The following is a 26,446-nucleotide window of genomic DNA, read 5'->3' on the forward strand; positions in this document are numbered from 1 at the left end:
ATGCAGATCCCTCTTTATCAGGAGCAAAGAAATCTGCGAGAGTGTAAAGCAACAGGAGCAATGGTCATATTTATAGCCTACGGCAGTAAAGCTAACAAGAAGGTAGAGCCATCTGCAGACAAAAATAGTAACGAAATTGAAAAATAAGTTAATAGAACATTAAAAGCTTTAGGAAGGACTGAATTGGATTTCAAATCATGACGTAGACAAGACAAATCCTTGTGAATGTGAAAAGCTTTAAGAATATTTAATTTGCCAATTGAGGTAGCCTTTTCAATAACATTTGCAGACCCAAAGTCAAAATTATGATTAATTTCTAAGATTAGCCGTCGAAAACTTGTTAATGTTAAAACTTGTTTTTGGACATAAGATTCATATTTCTTGATACGGAACTTAAATTTTACTTTAGTTCGTCCGATATATCTCAAATTACACTGACACGATATACAACTTTAACTCCAGAATTAAAGTCGGAAATGGAAACTTTAAGAATCGTACCATGAATTTTATTAATAGGCGGGAAAATGACTTGGAAATTGAATTTCTGGAGAATTTTATAACTGTCAGAAGGATGAAATGAAATTTTTAGGGTCATTAGTATTTTTGCCGACAAATGGCGCTACCTTCTTGTTCGATTTACTGCTGTAGGGTATAAATACGGCCGTTGCTCTATTTCCTACTGGAAAGTTTCTCGAGGTTATGTATGTGTGGTATTCTTACTCGGGATATAGCAGGCGCCGGAAATAACATGATATCTTTCATTCTAAAGCTGGCAAATAGAAAGTATCACACTATCAAAGCTGCTTTCTAGTCTTGCAGATTTTTTTTTGCTCCTGATGAAGAGGGATCTGTAGCTGTTCGCCTTCGAAATCGATTGAGTTATTGACTACATTCTACACCAAACACCAAGTTGATGTTCTGTTAACTTTACGTTTCGCTTTGGCGTATTTCTTTCTACACCAAACACCAAGTTGATGTTCTGTTAACTTTACGTTTCCCTTTGGCGTATTTCTTTTCGGTTTTGATGAGATAAGTATTTATAATATACTCAAAAAACTAAGTAAGAAATTCGTATATCATATATCACTTGTCATTATAAATTGATTCGAACGGGCACTCAAACTGTCTGTTTTCTTAACAGCATTGAATGCAGTAAATGGTATGTATTCTCAAGAGTTACACACATAAAATTTGCAAACGTTATATACATTCTAGACATACATGTAGCTGTACCTCGGTATGCATCATTAATCCTTTTCAAATCCTTGGACATATACAAAACGAACTTTTTTTTTTTTTTTTGGCAATAAGAAAGAAAGGGAAAATACTCTCCATCTTGGAAGTAAAGGCAAAATACTGTCTTTCTTAGAAGTAAAGAGAAAATGCTCTCTTTCTTGGAAGTAAAGGGAAAATACTCTAAAAAGTAAAGGGAAAATACTGTAAAAAGTAAAGCGAAAATATTCTCTTTCTTGGAAGTAAAGAAAAATACTCTGAAACGTAAAGGAAAAATACTCTCTTTTCTTAGAAAAAATCGTATCGTTATTATTACAACACTGCTTAATATTAAAATAAAAATCTAGTGGATGAAATTTATACTGTACCCCTTGCACGCAAAAAGAAAGGGGGGAAAGTTCCATATCTTCCGTTCTGCTTCACCGAATGAGCAAATTTACTTTGCGTTTTCTTGCCTCGAAATTGCGACTTAGGATATGCATCAGATTTAAATACAGCACTGATCTAACATAGGTATTCTGAAACAAAATCGGAATTTTCCTGAAATAACGTATTCTTTTTTTTTTTCTATATTTCGATTCTACGACTCAAATTATGAAAAGTTTTTTAGAAAGTGTGAAGTTTTTTAAAAATCGCGCGAGTAGTTTTTAAACAATGAACTCTCAAAATTTTAGCTCGTCAAAGTTAGTTGAATTGGATATATATTTATTAACATCTCTTTTTTGATTAAACTTACTAGATTCCTTCTTTCTCAGTTCGAAATTTAGGTTCAATCAAAAAAAATTTGCAGGTATTTTATGATTTATTTTTTTAATTTGTATTTCTTATTAATTTTTATAAATTTTACGAAAACATTTTAAAATTTTAATCTATAAAATTCTTACCATCACCTTAAAGAAGATGTATTTCTAAGAATATCAGCAAAAAATTAGAGCTTTTTATTCAAAATTTCCAAAGATGTACGTGAATTTCTGGATTGGCGCGTTTTGAAATTTGGCATATTTTTTATAAGCGATAAAACGCGAAATGTGCTTTACGCACTTTCTTTGCTAAAATTATTTGAAAGAAAGAACGAAGCTCCTTTTTTTACGTTAGAGCACAATGAAAAAAAGGGAAAGGAAAATAGGTTACTATAAATTAAATAGAACTTCACCAAGCAAATTATTCTTAGCGCAAACTGAAAAAAAAAAAAAAAAAAAAAACGCGTGATCATAAATTTTTGAGACGTTGGTTAGCAAATTTTACAAAATTTAATATTTAGACATAATTGAGTCGTAGAATTGAAATATCGAACAAAATCGATACATCATCCAGAAAAAGTCTAAGTTTGTGTCAAAATACCTATTTTAGAACAGCGTTTTATATACATCTAATACATATCCTAAGTCGCACTTTCGAAACATGGAAAACGCAAGTTAGATTTCTTCAAAAGGCCCAATAAAAATGTATTGTTGTTTCCACTTCCTTTGTTTATTTTTAAAAGTTTGTTTTGCCATTTTTTTCCAACTTTTTACCTTTTTGATTTTTATAATTTTATAATCAAAACAATTGCAATATCATTGCTTTATATTATTTTGCTCAATTTCTTTTGCCTGTTTAGTTATAATTATCAATTTACATTATATATATATATATATATGTGTGTGTGTGTGTGTAATTTATCAAAAATTAATTAGTACACAGTCCGCGAAAGAGTAATATGTTTCTGAAAAGGACTAATGTAACTAGTAAAACGATTTAACTAACAAAATAAAGATTACAAATAAACAAAATAAATAAATCAATTTAAAAAAATTAAAATTAAGAATTAAAAACAATTAAAAAATCTTTCCAAAATATTTTATGACAAACTGCAATTTAATTATTCATAATAATTTAATGTTTGAGATAGGGTCATCAGAGAGTAATTGTCTCAAAATCTAAACTCGAATAATTAAGGAATTCTGAAGTTGCGTTTCGTCCTTCTTCACTATCTGAGAGCTAATTAAATAAAAATCCATAAAGAAATATTAAATGAATATACACAAAAGATTTTTTTTTACCCCATTCTCAAAAAATCAAAAATATAACCCAACGCAATTAAAATAAAAAATTTGAATTAAGAAAAACAACTAAAGAAACCGCAAATTTAGGTATTAAAGTTTGAAAATGAAAACAAAAACTGTAGGTTCACAAAATAATCACACCAAATTTAACAAAGAAATATACAATAGACCAAAAATAATTACTAAAAGACATAATTAAACTATCTTCATTCTTTGAAAATTGAAATGGTGGCCAAGTCGGCAAACAGCGTGTTTACGAATGCTAAAAATGCTATTCTTAGCAAAATGAAAATAATAATAATTCTAATTATTACTAAGGAAGCAAGGAATTTCTTATCTACCATTAACGCCTAAAAATCATAGTGTTAATAAGAGACTAAAACAACGTGTAGTTTTACATTAAAGATAGAAGTTGCTGAATTAAATCGAAAAAAATTGTAATTGTCCATGTACAATAAATGCACAAAGTTCTGAAAATTAAAACGGAAACTCAAGAAATACTTTTATAGAAAATGCTGTTATTTATATATATATGTTTGTATGTATGATATAATAAAAGCACAAGGAAAAAGGGAACATTGTTGATGCGAAATACCCAGATAAGATAGATCCGTATTGAAGAAGAAGCATTCCGCATTCCGATTGCGCAATATGCTAATATATTGATTTGCTAATAACTAATGAACTTGGAAGTCGAGGCAGTTTTAATTCCATTTGTATTTGCAATTGATATTTGGCAACAGCTTCAGTATAGCCCACCTTCAAAGTTTGGCGATTTTTTTTGGCGCCAAAGCGCGTGAAATATGTTTTTTTTGAAAAATGGTTACCATCGAGATTTTTGACGAGTCTCCGTGTTTCAAAAGTGGCGGCTATCTTGATTTCACCAGAAATCGTGGAGAATAGAAATAAATTGACGAATATTGTAAACGATTTTATTTAAAAGAAAAAAAATATTAAGGAATGATTAATAAAAATGATTAAGGTTAAATGATGTAATTTTAAAAACAATGCCGGAAAATCTCACTTTTGCTTGGCTTTCTCAAATGTAAGAAAGCTTTGCATGGTATCTTACATTTTTCACAAAAAACTTTATCCTTCAATAATACACAATCCATCAAAAATCCTCTAAAAAGTTCATACTCTTTTGTTAATTCATACATAAAATATCTGTTTGGAATTCTCAAACTTTTACGCTTGTTTGAAAACTCCCACTTTAAATTTTCTTTTAAAATCTCCTGATACTTAATTACAACATCACTAACAGCAGGTTTAGAGCAATCCGTAACTAAATGCAAAATTCTTATTTCGAAAACAGTATTCTCTACAATATCTGAGCGTTAAAGAATCCCCGAAAATAGTATTACGAATTTTGTGTTTAGGAAGTTAATTTTAGTAGAATTCTAATTAAAAATGTTGTATTTCCCCATGCAATGCAGCGCGAGACAAATTTTAAGACAAAGCTATGCTGGAAAAGTAAGAATACAGGGGCACGTGCATTTAACTTTGAGTAAATGGATATCTCGGTAATGAGTATTGAAATTGAATAAATGTAATTGACCACTATGTTAGCTGTAACCGTAATTCCATCATCTTTAGAAATCACAAATTTACGGTTGTTTACATTGCGTTTGTTGAATAGTATGGGTTACCACATGCTCGTAAACCAGTGTGGGTTGCCACATCATATCATTTATCGCCATTCTTGGTGATATTTTATTATCTTCCCCTGTATGCCTTAACCACAGTCATGAAGGACATCGAAAGCTGATGAGAACATCGCGACTGTACTTAACGATAAAAAGTTTTCTCTTACGTTCAGAAATTTATATTTTGAATATAACAGAATTTTTCTCTTTTTCTCTCTCTTTCTCTCTATATGTTACTAATAGTTAAAATATTTTTTTCTAGTAAATACAAGCTACAGTATTTTAAAAATAATGCGTATTAAGTATTGAATTCGATGTAGTGTTTGGTACAATGCAGTATGAGTAAAAATAGAAATAAATTATTGTTAAATTCTGAGAAGTCTTTGAAAATTAAAATTATTTTCCAGCTTATATTCCTACCAGGCAATGTCCTAAGCCTTCTGGAATATTCGAAAACAAATCTAACTGCAGTACCTTTTACTTGTGTACTAATGGTGTTCATCACAAGCAAGAGTGTCCAGGAGGTTTACACTACGATAGGAAGCGTACCAAATGCAATTTTCCCAAAATTGCTAAATGCCAAGGTAAGTAAGTACTCGTATCTATTTTAATTCAAACTTTTATAATTTTTACAAACGATTACTACAACGTTATATTTTAGGAAACTGAAAAAGCGAATTCGAAAACCAATCACCATCACTTTTTATATGAATTTTTATCCATAATATTGTTCTTTACAAATAAATAAGCTGCTTTTTATGGAACTAAGTCGCAACTGTGATTTTTAAGCCAAACATATGTGAGTTATGAACTCTCCACTTCGAGACATACAGTGTCTCACAAAAGTGATGGGACACTTGAGCTTTGCAAAAGGAAACTGTAATAAAATAAATTAAATAAAACATGTAAAAATTTTTTGTAGGTGTGTTTCATACTTAAATTTAGTAACAATTATTACATAACGTACATTTTCTCAAAATATTAAAATATTAATTTAATAAAAATACAATTGTTTAGAACGGAGCAAAAAATGGCTCACATAAGTGATGGAACACCATTAGATACTACTAAGTACTACACTAAAAATATTTATTTGGGTTTTTATTTTTACTCAAAAGCAATTGGCAATAATTTATAAAATTGTCTTCAGTATTTCTCTACAGTTTGTTTTGGAATTTTTGTGATTTTTAGCTCTGTGCAGCCATGAATGCTAAACGAAAAGAAACTTTGCCTGAAATTCGAAAATTAGTTATTACTTTGCATATTGAACTTGGAAAATCTATTCGAGAAACTGCTGAAACAGTTAACTTAAGTCATTCAACAGTTTTCTCTATCATTAAACAATATAAAAAGAATCATATGATTCAGGATAAAAAAAGACCTGGCCGACCATCAAAAATATCCAATGAAATAAAGCGAATTATCTTTCGAAATATTAAAAAAAATCCAAGAATGAGTGCTCCTAAAGTTGCTGCTGATTTACAAGCATTATATGGAGTAATTGTTAATCCTGGGACTATTAGAAGAGTAATTCGATCTGTTGGATATCACGGTAGAGCAGCCAGGAAAAAATTCTTCGTAAGTGAAAAGAATAGAAAACTCACTGGCTTTCGCAAAATCCAACATAAATAAGAATTCTGATTACTGGAATGAAGTTATATTTGCTGATGAGAGCAAATTTAATATATTTGGTTCTGACGGTAGAATCTTGGTGTGGAGAAAACCCAGGGAAGAATTTCGCAAACAGAACTTGGTGCCAACAGTAAAACATGGTGGAGGAGGAGTTATGGTATGGGGGTGTATGTCGTCCGCTGGAGTTGGTAATCTTGTTTTTATTGACAGTATAATGGATCAGTAGAAGTATATTGACATTTTAAATCAAAATTTGAAATCTTCAGCACGAAAATTGAACCTTCATAACGATTTTAAATTCTACCAGAACAATGACCCCAAGCACAGTGCTTTGAACGTTAGACTCTGGCTGCTGTATAACTGTCCTGAAATAATAAAAACACCCCCACAATCTCCACAATTAAATCCCATAGAGAATATTTGGCAAGAATTGGAATCAAGAGTTCGCAAACACACCATTTCTTCAAAATAACAATTAAAATCGGTGCTTCAAGAAGAATGGGGTAAAATCACTCCAGAAATCACAAAAAAATTAGTCGAATCCATCCCAAGAGATTAAATCATGTTTTAAAAGTAAAAGGAAATCCAACAAAATATTAAAACCTTTTAAAAAGTAAAATTTTTGGATAAATATTTGATGGAAAAGTAAGTGTCCCATCACTTATGTGAGCCATTTTTTGCTCCGTTCTATACAATTGTATTTTTATTAAATTAATATTTTAATATTTTGAGAAAATGTATATTATGTAATATTTGTTACTAAATTTAAGTATGAAACACACCCACAAAAAATTTTTCCATGTTTTTTTAATTAATTTTACTAAAGTTTCCTTTTGTAAAGCACAAGTGTCCCATAACTTTTGTGAGACACTGTAGAATTCATTTTCAAATTTCTAAGCTCATTAATAATCAGGCAATTACAAATAGTATTTACACATTTTTAGAACGCTTTTAGTAAAGAATTAAACAAAAACAAATGTCTTGGAATACAATTTTCTGGCAAAAACTTGTTTTTAAAATTGGAATATCGTCTGCTATTTTTAAATTTATTATTATTCTTTTAAAATGTCGTATACAAACAAGCTGTGGATTGAAGGATGTGTTTTTGCGCTTTCCGATTAGAAATATTTCTATTTCATAATCCAGAAACGTTTTTAAATGCGTGGTATTAAGTTTCTAAATGCCAAATAAGCAACATTACCAATAACAAAGGATAAAACCGTCAACCATTACTTTTACACGGAAAGAAGATTCCAAACAAATGCATGAAATATGTAATGTTTCTAAACTTAAATCATTGGTAACAAAAGAAAATCCGCTGACGCATAAGTCAGTTGCAGAGTCTTTAACTAAATACAAAATTCGTAACAGTATCTTTATATACTTATTGGAAGTCTGGTTCTTTTCGTAGATTTATTAATATTCATCTACGGAAAAAACAACGGTTCAAACGTTAATGTACTCCCCCCCCCAAAAAAAGCGATTATTTTTATTGCAAAAATTCGTAACTGAGAATATTTATCTTTTGACATTTATTGATAAAAGTTAATCAAATTTGTATCTTCAAATCTTTGAATAAAATTTATATCATAGCGTAAATTAATTATTGCGGAGGTTTACTAATTTTCGTTTTTAGTAATGAAAATAATGTAAAAAATTGAACTCCAAATGATTAAAATCGTAGGAATTTTCTTCAAATCTTGTCATAATATTGCTAATTAAATTGCGGGGAATGCATTCGCATGTCGCATAAAATTGCTTCGGGGTCACATACGGCCACTAGTTTAAGACCACGGCTTTAAGCAAATAGTCTTTGATTTCTGTGCTTAACTAAGACATTATGTATTTATTTTTCATGTAGTTTGCGTTTACATAATTAATTTTTAGAACATAAGTGTCTGTCTATGTTGTTAGGTTTTCAAAGTACCGGAATAGGAATGGACAATATAGTATATATAAATGAATGTTTGTTTGATTGTCTCTTATACAAATCTACAGTTTAATTCTGATCTTTATGAAATGTTCCATACTCGACCTTCTAAAAAATTCTTTGCAATAAATAAGAGGAAGGTCACTTCTTGCATAAGATTTCTGAATAATCAGCTAATGGGGTCTGCACTCTTTATATACACATATTTTACGCTAATTTAAAGAACTTTCGGTTAAAGAGTTCACGATTTATAAGCTCTGCAAAGCGTAAGATATACATATATATGTTTCAAATTTAGTCAGAAAACTCGGCGATATAAAAAAGTTGCATTGCCACTTAGGAAAACGAAATTATGTTATTTTTTCTTGAATGTAATAAATAACACGGCTATTTAACAGCAATATGTTGCCACTGTTCAGATTAAAATATTTTAAAGTGTGTTATTGTTCAGAAAAGCGTAAAATATCTAATTTCTTAAGCATTAACATGTGTGCTATTATACCACAGGCATTTTCTTTGCTTTTTGTAAGTGAATTTGTAATAGTCTTTACAGAGCATTATTTTCGCTGTGAAATCAATTATGGCCACCATTAAGAAAATCAACTTCTCAATCTACACCTTAAGCACGAACGAAAACAGCATCCCGAGCTTCAGAAACAAACGAGCAATGAGAGGCAAGACTGAGAAACGTTCCAGTACGCACTGCCCGATTCAGACGAACACTGCATGCTTTTTTAAATCTTGGTATATTCCATTACGATGCTAATTATGATTACAGTCTTCATCCAAGTGTAGTCGTTCGTTGGAAAGATTGATAAATTATGCATGTATTGCAGAGCCCTCGAATTTAAGACTGAAGCACGAGGAATGTGCTGCGGAGGGGGGGTGGAAAAGTGAAATAGCCAGAATTAAATTCACCACCCAAACCATTATCACCTTGGTATCAGGTGACACGAAACAATCGGAACATGCAAAATACACACAAAGCAACAATTTTTATAACAGAATTAAAACACAAACACTTTCTTTCCATTAAGTAGAATTGCAGCGCATTCCGTGTAACAGCTAAAACTTAGTTTTAAAATATTAGCTTGTGGAAATTTCCAGCAATGGAAGAAACTGTGGTAAAATTTCTGCAAGCATACAGAACTTTGCTAAAGTTTCCAAATGGAGCAATTAGGAAATGCGTTTCCTCGATAGGCGTTGTTGCCGAGGATTGCACGAAGCCGAGTCTCCGCAATTTTCTGATAATTTTTAAGCAAAAACAGATCGCTGTGTACTTCGGGAGAATAGCGCAAAAAATTACAAAATAATTTGAAGAAGAATGTAAGTGTTTTTTTAAATATATTACGTAATTCTTATTTAATAATTCAAATTTATATTTTAAATTGCTAAAGTAAGTTTCCTTTTCATACATTAATAATGTTTACCCACTTAGATAACTATCAATAGTTTGGAAATCTTTCTAAAAAAGGCGACAAAACCATTGCACCCGATTAGTAACTTTTACTTTTTCATTATTAAAATATCACCAAACTGGACCAAGGTGGCCAGCGTTAATATATAACTACCCAATAAAGTATAAATGATTTTTGTATCAATGTATTATACACTGCATCTTACAGATTGTGAACTTATATAATTTTCCTCTATATATTTTTTCTTTTTTATGTAGGAAAGAAAAAAAAGAAGCCACCAGTGACGCCAACATCTCAAGGTACGTCTGACCATTGTTCGTATAATTGTCTGTACCTGCTGTTTAGACCTCTAAGATCTTCAGGTAGAATTTAGAATAACTTTTAGATCAGGTTATGCTCCAGATATAATAAATTTCATTACTGATTTTCGAATCTCAATATAATTTTCCTCAAAACAGTATTTGAATGATCGATTCTAGATTTAGAAATATAGATTCTACCTACTTATTAAAATCCATATGATTCCTTATAAATTTCTTATTTCACGGATATTTGTGTAATTCTCTTGAAGGAACGATGACAGCAAACTGAATAAAGTATTATAGGGCTAGGTTTTGAGTGATTTATATATGTTACCGTGAAAGACCGAAATTGGAGAATGTCGACTTTCACCAGAGAATATCAACATTCACCAAATACGTCGGTGAAAGACCGAATATTTCACTACATTCTTGTATATTCGGACCCTCACCGGCGTATGTCGACAATCACAGATATGCTCTGGTGAAAGTCGAAAAGAGAGGTCATAAAGTGCCATAATAGTTTAAGTTGTTGCAATAAATAAGATTTGAATCACATAATTAAGTAAGTTTTTAACTTCTATTATTTTCCTTTCTCATTTTGAATGTATTGTGTGTTTTAGGTTCTCATGTTCTTAAGTTTTTATTTCAAGTCTCAAGTGCGTTTATTCGCGACTGAATCACGGAGAAGAAAATATAATATTGTTATATGTTCAGCATTCACCATTAGTACATGGTGAATGTCGACATTGACCGGTGTAAGTCAGAAATAAGAGTATTTGGAAAATATTTCGGACATACACCAAGAGACTATGTGAATGTTGACATTCACCGGTGAAAGTCGACATTCTCCAGATTTCGGTGTTTCACCGTAACATATACACGAACAGGGATTTTTATTATTTTATTCTTAACTTTTTTGTTTGATAACGGTGCTAACAATGCGATTCAGGGTGAATTTCCTCAATATGTGCAAATCATTCTGAAGCTAAGTCAAAAAGTAAAGAAGTGAAGTTAATACGCCACCCAGACGGTGTAGTGGTTAGGGGCAGTGCAGGATATACGTATGAGCTACCCAAGCTATAGCTTAGGGCCCTCGCTTTTTTGGGGGTCCCCCAAAACCTTCTAACGATCCGAAAATCATGTTTGGCACTGACATATAACACCTGGACTTATAAAGGACCCCCATATCTCAAATAGCTTAGGCCCTTATCAAGTCTAAATCCGGGCGTGGTTAGAGAAGCCTGACTGTGATACCAAAAGGTCTGTGTTCGAATCCTTGAGAAGGCATGGATGTAAAATTGTCTGTCCCTTCATAGGAGGTAACGGTGGCCGCTTATTGGTGCATCCACAATAAGATGGCCATCACTTCTGATTTCAGTAGTTGCCAATGCCGTTATAGGCAAGTGCCCGCCATTAGGGGGGGAAGCTAAAACTGGCTCATTCATAAATTAAACTAAACTCAGTGGCGCAACAGCCTTAGTGGGCCACGGCCTGCAGTATCCTTTTTCCGCTTTCCTGACCTTTAGACCCCGGAGCGCATCAGCATATGCCCTGGACAAGTAGTCGGCTTGTTTTGTCTCCAAACAAACTTGGTACTCATTTTATCGACACACTGAAGTGGCGAAAGACCGAGTCAACCTTTCCCAGCCCGAGGATCGAACCCCGGACCTGTGGTGAAGCTGCGCGACGCGCTAACCACTTCGCCACTGGGCGGTCCATTCATAAATTATGTTAAGTAAATTATGGAGATACAACTAAGTGTGGTTTCTAACTAGGTATGGTTTCATGGTTTCTAAGTAGAGAAATGACTTCTTGAAAAGCCTCTGAAAATTTCTCTTTATACTACCCATGAGTAAAATCACTCATTCACTCCATATACTGGTGAAATGTACTGGTCAAGGCAAGACAGAATTCAGAAAAAGACAAATGGCAACAGCAAGGAAAAGTTTAAAAGAGCAGGTCTTTTAGAAAAACAGTAACTGATAAAATATATAAGGATAAAGAAAGAACGTTTTAAAAGATGAGGAGGACAGGCATTGAGCAGGCTCAGTTTCAGCGATAAGACAAGAATTATATGGATTCTTATAGTCTTTCTTTAGGCTTTTAACACGACTGGTAATTCTTTCTCTTATGATGTGAATAATAAAATGTGAATGCATTTCAGCAATAAAGATTCCTATTATAAATATCAGTACATACGCCTTCAGTGTAAAGTTAGTTTTAAACGAGAAGCATAAAATATTTAAGAATCTAACAACGCTTAGATTTATGGCCTTTTGGGTTGCATCCTTGCTATTAACTTAAATTAACAAGGTTGTTTGGAATGAGAAATTAACTGCTGTGCAGTGAAGAAGTCTTGATATTTATATTACAACTAAACTTAGCCAGACTACAGAACAAGCGTGCTCCCTTCTGACTGAAAATACAGAGGGTGTTGACATATTTTTAGAACCATTTCAAAAAAGAATTAAAAAAAGCAAATGCTTGCATTAAAAATTTCTGGGGAAGAATTGTCAATCCTTACTTCCACATGGAATGAAGATTCCGTACAAATACCCGAAAAAGATACGTGCTGTTTCCGATGTTTTTAAAATGGTTGGTAACAAGAGAAAGTCTACCGAGGCAGAAATCAATTTCTGAGTCTTTAAATGCATCTATAGAAACAGTAAATAAAATAATAAACCAAGATTGATTACTTAAAAAAAAAATTCAAAATACTCGCCTTTGAAGAGGTACGTGGCTGAACGAAGAACGGTATAAACGCGAGATGAAAGCTAGTTAGAGGAGATAAATAGAAATACATTGCGCCCCTTAATAAAGCATGGGTTTATCTAAATGATGCAACAGAAATGGTGTACTTATTACCAAAAACGAAGGGAAAATTATGTACAAACCCGAATCCTTCAAAGAAAAGAAAGTTTCAGTAAGAAGTTTATGACTGTCGCGGAATTCTCCTACAATGAGAAATTAAAAATGCGGAGAGTGGGAAAAAATTTTAAAATAAATCCAAGGTTCTATCAAGAGAAAGTTTTACGTCCGATATTTAAAGAAGAAATTCCATTTCATTATCCCAACGATTTTCAAAGAATGCAATTTCAACAAAACAAAGCAATAAGTCATACTTCGAAAAGTATCACTGCTTATCTTCACAAAATGAAGACTGATATAGATACTGCATACACACCTTTTCAACGTATTCCTACGAACTAGGCTGATGTTTCATCTATGGACTACTATGCTTGTGGCCTCTTGAAAAGAGCTCTTTCTAAGCGCAAACCTACCACGACTGATGAGTTCTTGAACGTAGTAGAAGCGAAATGGAAATCAATACCCGTGGGAATTTTATGTAAGGCTCTTCTATATTATGAAAATCATGACGCAGATTTATAGTCCAGAAAAAATGGCAAGCATGTAGAACATTTAAAAAATACTGTTTGTATTTTAAAGATTAATTAAACAGACCTAAATCTTTCCAAAAATGTGTGAACGCCCTCTCTAGTTCTCTGATTTGTGTTTACGCAGAATCATTTCATATCTAAAACAAAAAAGACTTTATCTTTTTGCTGAATTTACAATTGAGCCTGTTACGAGATCTCGTTTTCAAAACCCCTTCAGTGTTCTGCTTTTTAGCTTGATGTGGTAAATTTAGCGAATTTACTTGTAGAGTTGCGCGCCTCCAACCTGCACGCAACCAAGAGGTGACTGTTGAAACTGGAAAATAGACAGAGTCTTGCTAAGTCCCTTTTTATTCAACTTAAAACATTACAATTGCGTGCTCTTGACGCTCACAAACTACGCCGACCCGGCGGTAAAATAAAAATAAGAACCTGAAAAGAAATAATATCAAGACTCTAACTACGAGGCTCTCTAAAAGTAACTAACCTCACCGCGTTTTACAATACCGCTGCTAATTCAGCAAACTTTGAATATCACGTTGAACGTTAACAATTCTCCGAGGCAAGCACACAGGCCGAAACGCGGGGTTCTTCAATTTCTGGCTAACTACCTCCGCGCTCGTGAAGTACGAACAGCACACCTCGAACTCGTTTCCATTCTATTTAACTCAGAATACTTCCGCTGATAATTTGAATCCTTGCGCGTTCTACTAAAATTTACATACTCTGGCATTGGCAGTTCCAGGGGGAAGTAAGGCTTGACAGGAAAGATAGTTTAAACTTAAAATAAATGTTAGTTAAAATAAATATAAACCCTACATACTCAAAAAGAAAACACAAATGGCATTTTTTATTCAAATCGTAAATTGTTTCTTCAGGCCTAGTCCGTTATGAAAAGGTTTGATTCGTAAACAGAAACGTAATTCTACTTATACTTTCAACCATAGGATACTTATTATTTGTATTTATTCTCGAGCTGCAATACTTCTGCATTATATGTTAAAGAAGTTTTCGTAAAGAATTTATAAACTGGATTTTTCATCTAAAAACGTGAAATTCAAGGCAGGTAGTAAGAAATTCCTTTCTCAGTCAATTCATTTCTTTCTTTTATTTTCAAATTTATTTCATAATAATTGGTTATGAATTCTTTATGACTTCTTTAGATTATGGAAAGCACTCAATGGGTATGAGCCTACGGGAATGGATGCATTCGTAAAGACCTCAAGGGATATCTCACAACAAAATAAAATACGAATCAAAAATTAATAAAATTATAGTAATTCTGTAGACTCATTAGGTTATTGTGAAACACGGCACATGAAAAATGAGCAATACCCTTGCCGGGACTCGAAATTGTACTTACCGAATACGTGCCGAGTGTGCTAACAGTTACACCACGAAGGCATGCAGAAAGAAGGGAAAAAATAACTTATATACCCCCCTTTTAAAGGACGACTGGTGATTAGGGGACCCAGTCATCAAATCCTGGTGGTGCAGAATCATCATCCACCACCACTTTAGTTCTGGGGGCCACTGTAGAGAAATTATGTTATTTAGAAGAAGGATGGGTGAAAATGTGCAATGCTCTCGCCGGAGCTCCAGTCGGGATCTCTCGAATACGTTCTAATACTCGAATACGCCCGAGTGTGCTAAAGTTACAAGAGGAAGACATACAGAAAGGAGGGGGAAAATATCTTATAAGCATAAATACTAATTATGAATATATAAATTTACAGTATTGTTGTAAAACAGCCAATTCTTAACGTAGATATTAATTTTTCTATTATGTTAGTAGTCTGTAGTAATAAAAAGTTAGATTATAAAAACTCACAACGAAAGAATTACGTTAAGGTACTTACATAGAAGCAAAACCACCTTAGCGCAATTTGGCGATTTTTACTGAAGAGAAAGGTGATTCGGTGAATTTTCAGATTGCATTTTACAGTGGATATGGTTACCTAAAGAACCGCATGGTTGCCAGAGTTTGGCGATTTCTACTAATGGTGCATGCGATAGTACGTAAGTATCTATATTAATTTTTTTTTACCTAACACCTTTTCGTTATTTTCAGCTGTTCGTAAACCAAGAAAGAGCAAATTCTGTCCCAAGCTGGATGGCATATTTCCCAATGAAAAAAACTGCAGTACTTTCTACTTTTGCGTAGATGGCACAGCGTACCAGCAAGAATGCCCACAAGGTTTAGTGTTTGACTCCAAGAATGTCAAATGTGACTTTCCCAAAGTTGTAGGTTGTAAACGTGAGTAGCATTTCTTTCAATTTTTTTTTTCATGGAAAACTTTCACGGTTACGATATAATACATTTAATTACAGCTAGTAGAACAATTAACTGCAACAGCCATTTATTAGAGGCACGTTTTTAAGAACAAAACCTAATCCACAAAATAACCGGATTATCTTCGAATGCCTGGAACATCATGCCTTTTAATTAGAACATGCGGCAGAACAAGAAGTAGCAGTACTCTAGATCAGGGGTGGCCAACAAGTCGATCGCGAGGCTTTTGGTTGATCGTCGATCGCACGGCAATGACTAGAGTGGCATTCCGTGCACAGTGGACTTTGAAGCGACTATAAAAGACAAAATCTTTTAGCAATAATTTAATGCATTCTGGGAATTTGCCGAGGTCATAAATTTCTAAAATGAGCAATCGCCTTCGCAGGGAATCGAACCACGATCCTTTGGAATACTGGCCCAGCGTGCAGAACCACTACACCAGGAAGGCACGCTAGGAAGGCGGGAGAAATACTTTATGCACTCTCCCTTTTAAAGGGCCACTGCGGTTTTTAGGGCATCCCAGTCGCCAAATCCTGGGTGGGGAGAATCATCATCCACCATCCTTTTAGTTCGGGCGCCACTGTAGAGACATTAGGTTAATTGGAAAAGCCGGAGAGATGAAAAATGAGCAACCGCTTTCTCCGGGAATCTAACTACGGACTTCTGGAATACCGGCCCAGCGTGCAGAACCACTACACCACGAAGCCACGTTAGGAAGGCGGGAAAAATACCTTATAACATTTTGACTTATGTTTTACACTTATCACCGGACGTAATACGTGAACGCAACTATCAGGTCTCGACTCATCGAACAGCACAGTTAGCTTGAATATTTGATAGTGTCATACGGTAGCCTCCTTTCTTTTGCATTAACAGTGGTTATTATTAATTAATATTATTTATCCTCAGTGACCACTTATTAGAGGTTCTTCTGTTTAAAATGCAAGTACCTTTTCCTTGTTTTAAATTAAATTGCTTTTCTTACATATCTATTTACTTACAACAATAATGCTATTTAAATCAAGATTTCATTATTTAAACCGTAATAAATACATTGTAAATTTAACAGACTTCTTGTAATTTGATTATATCCTTATTAGGTTTTAATACACTTGTATTGCTGTGTCCGATCGTAGTATGCAGTATTGTTATCATTTCTCTCAATGTAACGGAGATAATAGCCGCAGTTCATGAGTTTTGAATTTTCTAGAAAAATATTTAAATCAATATTTATTCTTTAAATTGTTATATTTCTTTGCATTCTAGTATACCCATGATGAACATGGTAGTAAACAGGAGAAATCGGAAACTTATCAATTCAATGAAGAATGGGAACACGATTAGTTTTTTACAATATTGAATGATAAATGTGTAGAGACATTGGGATATTTTTGAAAGTAGAAGATGTTAAAAATGAGAAATGCCCTCGCTGGGATTCGAACCACAGAGCTCTCGAATACGCGTCGAGCGTGCTGACCACTACACCACGAAGGCTTGCTAAGAAGTCGGAAGAAATACCTTATAAATGTTGTTTAATATGCCTTATGTCAGTAGCCATTGCTAAAAAGGGTAATCTGGAGAGACATTTCTTAGACATTCTGAATTGAGAAAACATAAAGTTATGGATCTTAAAACTCAATTACCAAATCAACAAAGCGTTTTTAAAAAGCCAAGATTGAAGTCACAGGCATTAGATACTGCATCATTCAAAGTAAGCTACCTTTTAGCAAAAGCTTTTGAAGTGATTTTGTAAAGGGAATTTTTTTTAAAATGTCAGATTCAATTTTTAAATGATTTTAAGAACAAGAGTGAAATTGTTGCTGCAATTCAAGATCTACAATTGTCTCGGAACACAATGATGCGACGAATTGAAAGGATGAGTGAAAATGCAAAAGAGCAGCTATACAATGATATTAATACATGTTCTTGTTTTCCCTTTATTGTGACAAATCGACAGATATAAGTGATACGGCACAATTACTTGTTTTAGTTCGTATGGCTTTTAAGGATTTTACATCTAAAGAATTGTTGGGTATGATTTCTTTGAAGGAAAGGATTAGAGGTGCAGACATTTTCAAAGCCTTTAAAAAACTTGCTCAATGATTTGAAAGTGCCACTTTTTAAATGTCTCAATAACAATGGCGCAGCTGCAATGATAGGTAGCATAAATGGATTTATAGCCCTATGTCAAAAAGAAGATGAATTCCCTGACTTTTTAAGCTATCACTGCTTAATTCACCAGCAAGTGTAACCTAGCAAGAGACTAAACAGAATAGAGGTTACGGGCATAGAATTTAAAATTGTTTTTTCAAATCGAGGAAGTTCCCTCAAACGGCGTCTCTTCCAACTGCAGCTCGATGAAGGCCAATTTGAATTATTACTACATACCGATGTCAGATGGCTAATCAAAGGAAAATTTTTGCAGCGATTTCGTGATTTATTGCCTGAAATTATGGATTTCCTTCACGAACAAAATGGAAGCTGTGAAAATTTAAATGATGAAATTTGGCTTAGTGACTTAACATTTCTTACTGATTTTACTTTACAGTACTTTATTTTACTTTACTTTACAGTTTATTTTACTTTACAGTATTTACAGTCATTTAAATTTAGAATTATAAGGTAAAAATAAAACCGTAATTGGTATCATCAGCGGCATAGATGCATATAAAACAAAATTTGTTTTGCTAATAGAAGATCTGCAACAAAATAATATAAATCGTTTTCCTAATATGGCGCAGAACCTACAAAAACATAAACATATTAATTATAAGATCGACAAATATGTCGCGGAAATCCAAAATGTAATTATAGATTTTGAGATAAGATTACAGGACTTTGAAAAAATTACAGCAATTGTGGAATTCATATCTTCTTCTTTTCAAAAAAAGATTTAAGTGTGAAACACATTAGCTAAAATATTTCAGACATATTTCATATGGATCAAAAGGCATTAGAAAATGCAATTATAATTTTACAAACTGAACCTTACAAGCCCGAAAATTTAAAGATTTTTGGAAATATGTCATAAACAGGATGTACTGCATTTTGTAATCACAGTGCGTTTTTCTAGGCAATGTCATTTCTGATTACAAATGTCTAAGTTATTAAAGGAAATAATTCAAAGAAATAATTATATGAGTGAAATGTCTAGTGTCAATGTAATGGTTAGTGCTTAGATTAAAACTGAAATCAAATAACACTATTTATGAAAATTTTTCCTGAATGTTTTGCGTTTTGTAAACGTTTTGTTGATCATTTTTCCATTGCTAGACTTATTTCCTGAGATAGCTTCTAATATTTTCATGAACGTGCTTAGACATTGCTAACATATTTGCTCGTATTTTAATAGCACCTCCTGGAACTCTCTCTATTCTTACCTGTCCTGAAGATTCCGGCCTCTTTCGACATCCGACTAGTTGTGGAACTTTCTATTTATGTAGACAAGGTCGGAGTTACCGTTACGACTGTCCAGTTGGACTTATATTTGATTACAATCAGAAGAGGTGCGAATATCCCAGGAATGTTAAATGCCCTGGTAAGTGCAAAATATGTATAATATTCATTATCCGATTCTTTATAATATACTATGAACAGTAGATTATTATTATAAAATTCTGATGTGTACACCACATGACTTTCTCCTACGGAATATTAAATTATACGCATTTTTTCTTGCATTTCGTTTAAACTTATTGGATTGAATTAAATCTACTTCGTCGACAGCGCATAAACCACAATAGAATAAATGCATCTTTAAAAGTCACTCTAGCATTTGTTTACCATAGCGACACTCTGGCGCTAGATTCACTTAGCAGTATTATATTTCGTTCATATTATAACTCAGAATGCACAAAATGTATATCATTTAAAGAATTATCTAATCGTTCCCACATGTTCAATTCAAATACTTTAATAAATCTAGAGCGATGTATAAAAGAAATTAAGCAAACGAAACAAAAAAGAAACAATTTTTCACAGACGATTGAGTATTTCTCATTCAATTAATTCAGTTCTCACTTCGCGACAAGGCAAAAATGCATAAAAACTCAAAATATCTATATTAAAAATTACGAAGTAAATTTTAAACACTTATTTCCTCGATAACATTCCAGAAAGGGTTAAGCATGATTTAATTCGCAATAATAAATGAAGGCGTTATCTTTGTTGTTGAGAAGCTACGTTTCTCTAGATTGGCAACAAATTCACTACTCTGCTGTTTCAAATGTAAACAAGCAACGGCCGCCATCAAAAAAAAAAAAAAAAAAAAAAAAATATTAGGCTTAGCGGCATTTAAACAACTTTAAAATTGTTGATAATTCTAAAAATATTGCATACAGATTTACTAAAGGCATAAAAACCTTAACAGGAAGATAAGAACAACATAATTCAATCATTTTTAAAGCAAAAAATGTACAATTTACAAACATATAAGAGTAAAGAAACTGAGATCACTGAGCCGGGTAACAGAGTGGATATATATCTAAATATATTTATATACGTTTGGTGCAGCCGATTGCAACCAAAATACGAGGTGCACATCTACATGTTATAGCAGTCCCCTATATACAAAATTTCAACGTTCTGAAGCTACTCTTTTTTGAGCTATGCGAGATACGTACGTACATACGTTCGTACAGACGCCAGGAAAAATTCTCTTCAGAATTCAATTTAAAGCAGTTTTATAATTTTTTTGGAGGAAAAGAGTCTTTTATTCTGTCCTTAAGTGCAAATATCACGCAAAAACATCGTTAAATTGCATTCGAAAGCGTTCAAAATGGATATTTTCGTTGAAATATGCTGCCTGAAACTTTTCGTGATTACAATGCTCCTTTTTATTTCGTAAAAGGAAGTAAAAATGTAAGAATTCTCAGCTACATATCGTAGAAAGATTACCATCGAAAAAAAAAAAATAAAAGTGCTTAAAAAAAATCTGAAATGTCTTCAGATTTTAACGGTCGCCCAAAAGAGTTTGTTAAGGGTTTTATGGTCTCGCTGAGCTCGCAGTCTAGCATAGTACTGTTACAGTCACTCCTACTAATACACTTCTTTTTTTTTTGTCTTTTTAGCTTAATTATTTAGCATCTTTTTCTTCCAACTTATGCCATATACAGTTCAACAGCAAAAATTACAACAATTTTACCAGCAGTAATTATTTCGAATTCCCGATGAAACGTGTGTGCATACTTTTCCTCTTTTTTTTTTTCTTTTTTCAGTTTTATTCTCAGTTTATGACATCAATGGACACTTTTCTTAGTAAATATGGCTTTACAAACCATTTTTGTGATTTTTATTATTAACGTTTTGTGTGTTTACTTTATTTATTAAATATCACGTTCTTGGCGCTTACATTACATAAAATTAGACTCAACAGCAAAATCATAAAATATTTAAAACAGCTTATCTTTAGTGTTTCCGATGAACAGTGTGGCGCGCTGGAGATAAAAATGATTTATTTTCCTTACAGTGTTGCCACTGCTCGTTTTGGAATTGTTGAGTTTGTTAATAAAAATTCGTTAAAATGTTACAAAATATAAAATTGATAATTACACAGTCGAACATTAATCCACGATTTGAAATTTAAAATTCGGCCTTCTAGGCATCTATGTTCGGGTGTAGTACAGTCAAAAGTCGTTAATTCGGACACCCATAATCCGGAATGATCTATAATCCGAACTTCAAAGCTGCAAACATTCTGCGCATGCGTCGCGTTGACTCATGCGCGTAAGACCTTTACGGCTGCGAATATGTTTGTGCGCGTGCTCAAAGTACGTTTACCAGTGCGCGTTTAATGTATAACGGAGGGTATAAGCTAAGCTAAAATTATCTAATTATCTATTTCAGTTAATGTTGCAGATTGCGTTGTTCCTTAATCTTCGAATTGGATCCGGCTTATTATTTTTTGCAGACTGTTAGAGCAATGTTATAAAAGTAAGCTTGAACTTTCGATTATGTCAAATAGAATTTCTGATATATATTTACTTATATGTAAAGGATCTGCAAAGCGAAAGTATGTTTCGAAGTCCATTAAACAAAAAGTGGAATTGCTGCAAAAAATGGATAAAGTCATATTCTTTGTTTATCTAAACTTTAACGTTTATTTATCTAAACTTTGTTTATCTTTAACGCGCAATGAATTGGAAGTTGATCTGTCAGCACTATCCTTATCTTCAGGGCAGATGTTTTTATTTTATTTGGCATATAATTCCTTACTAAATGTAGTATTTCATCTCGATGTACTCCGTCTTTGATATGATTTAAATCAAATTCCTCGTCATTATAATTCGCTTCCGATAGCGAAGAAAGTTACAGAGGTTATTGAAAACGAAAAAATTTCGATTGACAAATTAGTCGGTAGACACAGTAATTATAGGACTTGAACAGCGGAACTTTGTAACTGAACAAGAAATTATGTCTGTTTATAGAATTAAAGAGAATGTATTATCACATAAAAAACGAAGCAACTTAAACAACTTACATTGAAAGAAATGTTTAATAAAGTAAACAAATAAATATTTAGCTTTTTTTTTTTTTTGTAAATTTTGATACCCTTTAGATCATAATTGTTCTTTATTTCCTAAATTACGGTTTCATATTTTTAATTTTATAATTTCTGCATGCCATCTTACCAGATTTAAACTGATGATCTATAATCCGGAAAAATCGATAATCCGGAATCGCCGAAGTCCCGACGAGTTCGGATTAACGACTTTTGACTGCACTACATTATTCAAAATTTGAGGGCTCTATATACCGTTGGTTTTCCACAATGCGAGAAACGTGCATGCAGATTCTTCATTGTTTAATTTCTTTAAATATAATACAGGGCGATCATATTTGATGGCAACAATTTTAAAAGTGCCGTTTACAGATTCAACGAAAAATGCCGTTTCGAGGCCAATATCCTATTTGGGACTAACGTACACTGCCGGAAAAAAAAAGGGCAGTTCTATATCTCCCGTTCTACTGGGTCGATTGACGAAATTCAAATTTCGTTTTTCGCTTCTCGAAAGCGCAACTTAGAATATATATCAGATTTATATATAGCGTTGTTCCAATATAGATATTTTGACACAAAATCGGGCTTTTTCTGAAATGATGACATGCCAGTTATTTTCCATATTTCGATTCTACTACTCAAATTATGCCAAACTGCCACGTTTTGTAAAAGTCGCACGAGTAGTTTTTAAAAAAATTAGCTCGCAAAATTTTAGCTCCTCAGTTTTAATTAAATTTGATTTCTATTTATTAATACCTCCCTTTTTTTATTAAAGTTATGTAATTTCTTCTTCCAGAATATGAGATTTAGGCTTAATCCAAATATAATTCGCCCATTTTTTTATGATTTATTTTTAAAATTTGTATTTTTAAATATTTTTTTATAAATTTTTCGAAAACAAATTTGTTTTATAACTTATAAAATTTTTAACATCATCTTAAAGTAGATGTATTTCTAGACACACCTGCAAAAAAATTAGAGTTTTTAGGTCAAGGTAGTAATGCAAAGGAAGAATGGAGGGAGGCAAACGTTTCGGTTTGAAGTTTGGATTTACAATTTAGTGATTGGTAGAGGCATCTGCATTAAGCGTTACGTTAGATTGCATGATTAATTTGAATGACGCAATTTAGACTTACAGCGCTATTTTTAGGACAGAGAGATGAAGTTCCCAAATGAAATAAAAAACAAAAGAGGTTATAGTGAGTTACATTTAGAAGTTCGCTTTTGTATGTTTTATCTTACATACATGAATTTACATATTGGCGCGTTTTGAAATTTGGCATATTTGTTAGAAACAACTATAACGCCAAATGTGGTTTGCGCACTTTATTAAAATTATTTGAAGGTATGAACGATGACTTCCGCTCGTTTGCAATGAAAAAAAGCAAAGTAAAATAGGTTGCCATAAATTAAGAAGTTCGCCAAGTAAAATATTCTTGGCGAAAACTGAAAAAATACGCCAAAATGAATTTCTGAATTTCTCCTTAAATGTAGTACAAAATTTTGCAAAATTTAGTATTTAGGCATAATTTGAGTCGTAGAATCGAAATATGGGAAAGAATTGGCATGACATTTCAGAAAAAGTCCAATTTTGTGTAAAAATACCTATATTAGAAGAACGCTATACATAAATCTAATACATATCCTAAGTCGCGCTTTCAAGGCATGAAAAACGCAATTTGAATTTCGTCAATTGCAGCAGTAGAACGGGAGATATAGAACTGTCAGATTTTTTTTTTTTTTTTTTTTTCCTTTAAGTCCAAAGGGGCTTTGTCCCTGAAGGGCTATTGTTTTCGTTTTCCGATTTTGCGTTGGTTCACTATAAATGTCCGTTTCACTTTTCAAACTGTTGCCAGTAACTGTTAGAGTCCTGGATTATATTTGAAGAAATTAAATAATGAAAAATCTGCATTAAATGTATGTATACTTCTCGCATTGTGATAAAATAACGGTACATAGAGCCATCCAATTTTGAATGATGTAATCCTCCTACGAATATGGGCATGTGGAAACCCAAATTTGAAATATGGAATTTGTTTTATTATCGATTTCACATTTTGTAAAACTTTAACGAATTTTTGAATAGCAAACTCAAGAATTTCAAAGCGAGCAATGGCAACGTTGTAATGAAAAAACATTTTTATCTCCAGTGAGTGAGTCTCTGTATCGGAAATTCTAAAGATATTAACTTTAGAATTTTAAAAACTATTTTGCGATATTGCTGTTGAACTGAATTTTATAGTTTAAGTGCGAAGAACGTGACTTTTAATAAATGAATGTAGCGCATAAAATGTTAAAAAAACGCCCCTTTGGACGCAATTTAAAATCTGAAAACTTTAAGATTTTTTTTTTTTTTCGCCACAGTGTACCTTTTGTGCTAAAAAGAAGTGCTTCCACGTGTAATCCAAGAGCAGCTTGACGAGCAGCGATTTTAGCGAAAGCATAAGAACTATAACACGTTTGTTGCCATATACAAGAATAGTGCTACTACCCAAAGTGTGTTTGCTTGCCAGCTATTTTCGCCAACTATACTCGTTATTGATCACGTTGCCTAAATCACTGATACGGATATTGTCGTGGCAAATGCATGCACTGTTTAGGTGTGTGGCATACAGGAAGGGAAAGAAAAACTGCCATAATGACTGCATTAAAAAATATGAAAATTTTCAAATTTTGTAATTAAATAAACAATAAAATTTACTCACATCGTAGCTTGCACTATAAGATTAAAGGAATAATGTTTCTTCAATATTTTTTTTTTTAATATTTGAATCAAAATGGATGTGTTAAAAGTGGTTTATCATATTCCTTACTTTGATTTTTCTCTTTTCTTGCAGAACATTACTTAGACAGAAGGAAGCATTCTCATTATTACATGAAGGTGCGGCAGATCAATATCATGGATTATGTGACATGACGATTAGCGTCTTCGAGATTAGATTTGCACTTTCTCTTTTGATTTGCTACGGGATTCAAATGTGTCTTCTTTGTTTTTGTAAAATAATATTAAGAATTTTACCAAATTATTCAATACTAAAAGTTATTTTGATTATGTTATCTTTTATTCTGTTTACAAATTAAATCAAAGATTGTTCATGAGTAAGAATATATTTATGACTACTGAGAAGTTAGGAAGTAAATCCATTTTGATTATTATAACATTAAACAAGCAGCAAAAATTTCAAACAAACAAAGAAAAAAGTATTACTCCTGTTTACTAATCAATTACGTGATTGATTTTAAGCAATTCCTTATATTTGAGTAACCTACATGGGGAAATCCAGACACTTGATTTATACACTTGTGATTATCGGTTGGTTAAACACACAAGGGGTTACCTACCAAAAGGGAAAGATGCCTTCACGATTTTCTAAAAGGGAAACCGGCTTCTATTCACGCTACACATCGAGAAGCCTACTGAAACCAACCATGCAGCCAGTTCATTCGCCTGAGTTTGAGCTTATTTCAAATTCCCAGAATTCATCGGTCTTAACCACTTGGTCACTGACACATGTGATTCCTGTGCTACCATCAAAGGAGAGTAGACAAGTAACAAATGTCGGAAGACGGGAACAGCTTATGTTTAACGGAGGTAAACAGGTATTTGTCCCGCATTCTCCAATTATGTACGGTCATCAATTTCCTCGAGTCGCAAAAGGCTGTCTTGGGAGTTAACTGCAAACTATGGCGAAATTACACCGGCCTTACAAAGGCTTAGTACATCTGAGTCATTTAAATGACCAAAGTTATAATACAAAACTATGATACCGTTGCTTGCTTTTTGGTTCGTAATCGATTGAATGCACACAGAACCGATAATAGCTTGATAAAATTTATTTTACCGAAAGGAACACTTTTAATTTCTGGAACTTTCCACAAAAATACAGCTCTTCTTAGTATCATAGAGCACGATCAGAAGTTCCATTTCAAACTACTAAGAATGTTAAACACAATGCAATGCAAAGCGCATCTAAAGAGCGAAGCTCACATGGAGGTAATCTAAATACTCCGAAATCGACTCTGAACTAAAGAAAGGGAGAACTAAAGCTGTCT

The 26,446-nt window shown here is 32.7% G+C and overlaps 1 protein-coding gene and 1 non-coding gene across 2 annotated transcripts; one reads left to right on the plus strand and one right to left on the minus strand.

Moving 5' to 3' along the window:
* On the plus strand, window positions 1-25,381 carry LOC118197015 (peritrophin-1-like). The gene is made up of 6 exons (XM_035368483.2): window positions 1-127; window positions 5,332-5,508; window positions 10,162-10,203; window positions 15,673-15,858; window positions 19,247-19,432; window positions 25,231-25,381. The coding sequence occupies exons 1-6, from the start codon at window positions 1-3 to the stop codon at window positions 25,308-25,310; spliced, it is 798 nt and encodes a 265-aa protein (XP_035224374.1). The 3' UTR covers window positions 25,311-25,381.
* On the minus strand, window positions 17,316-17,388 carry TRNAT-CGU (transfer RNA threonine (anticodon CGU)). The gene has a single exon. It is a non-coding gene; the product is annotated as a tRNA-Thr (tRNA).
* Window positions 25,382-26,446: the final 1,065 nt, after the last annotated feature.

Source organism: Stegodyphus dumicola, chromosome 2 (assembly GCF_044657685.1).
Source record: "Stegodyphus dumicola isolate Sdum_Otavi_A_Nest chromosome 2, ASM4465768v1".
In the NCBI taxonomy this organism is placed as follows: Eukaryota; Metazoa; Arthropoda; class Arachnida; order Araneae; family Eresidae; genus Stegodyphus; species Stegodyphus dumicola.

Bases quoted from the DNA above. Each gene is read 5' to 3' on its own strand.
- LOC118197015 (XM_035368483.2), top strand. From the start codon at position 1: ATGCAGATCCCTCTTTATCAGGAGCAAAGAAATCTGCGAGAGTGTAAA. The intron at 5,509-10,161 runs GTAAGTAAGTAC...TTTTTTATGTAG, and splicing joins CAAAATTGCTAAATGCCAAG to GAAAGAAAAAAAAGAAGCCA. The intron at 15,859-19,246 runs GTGAGTAGCATT...GTATTTTAATAG, and splicing joins CAAAGTTGTAGGTTGTAAAC to CACCTCCTGGAACTCTCTCT.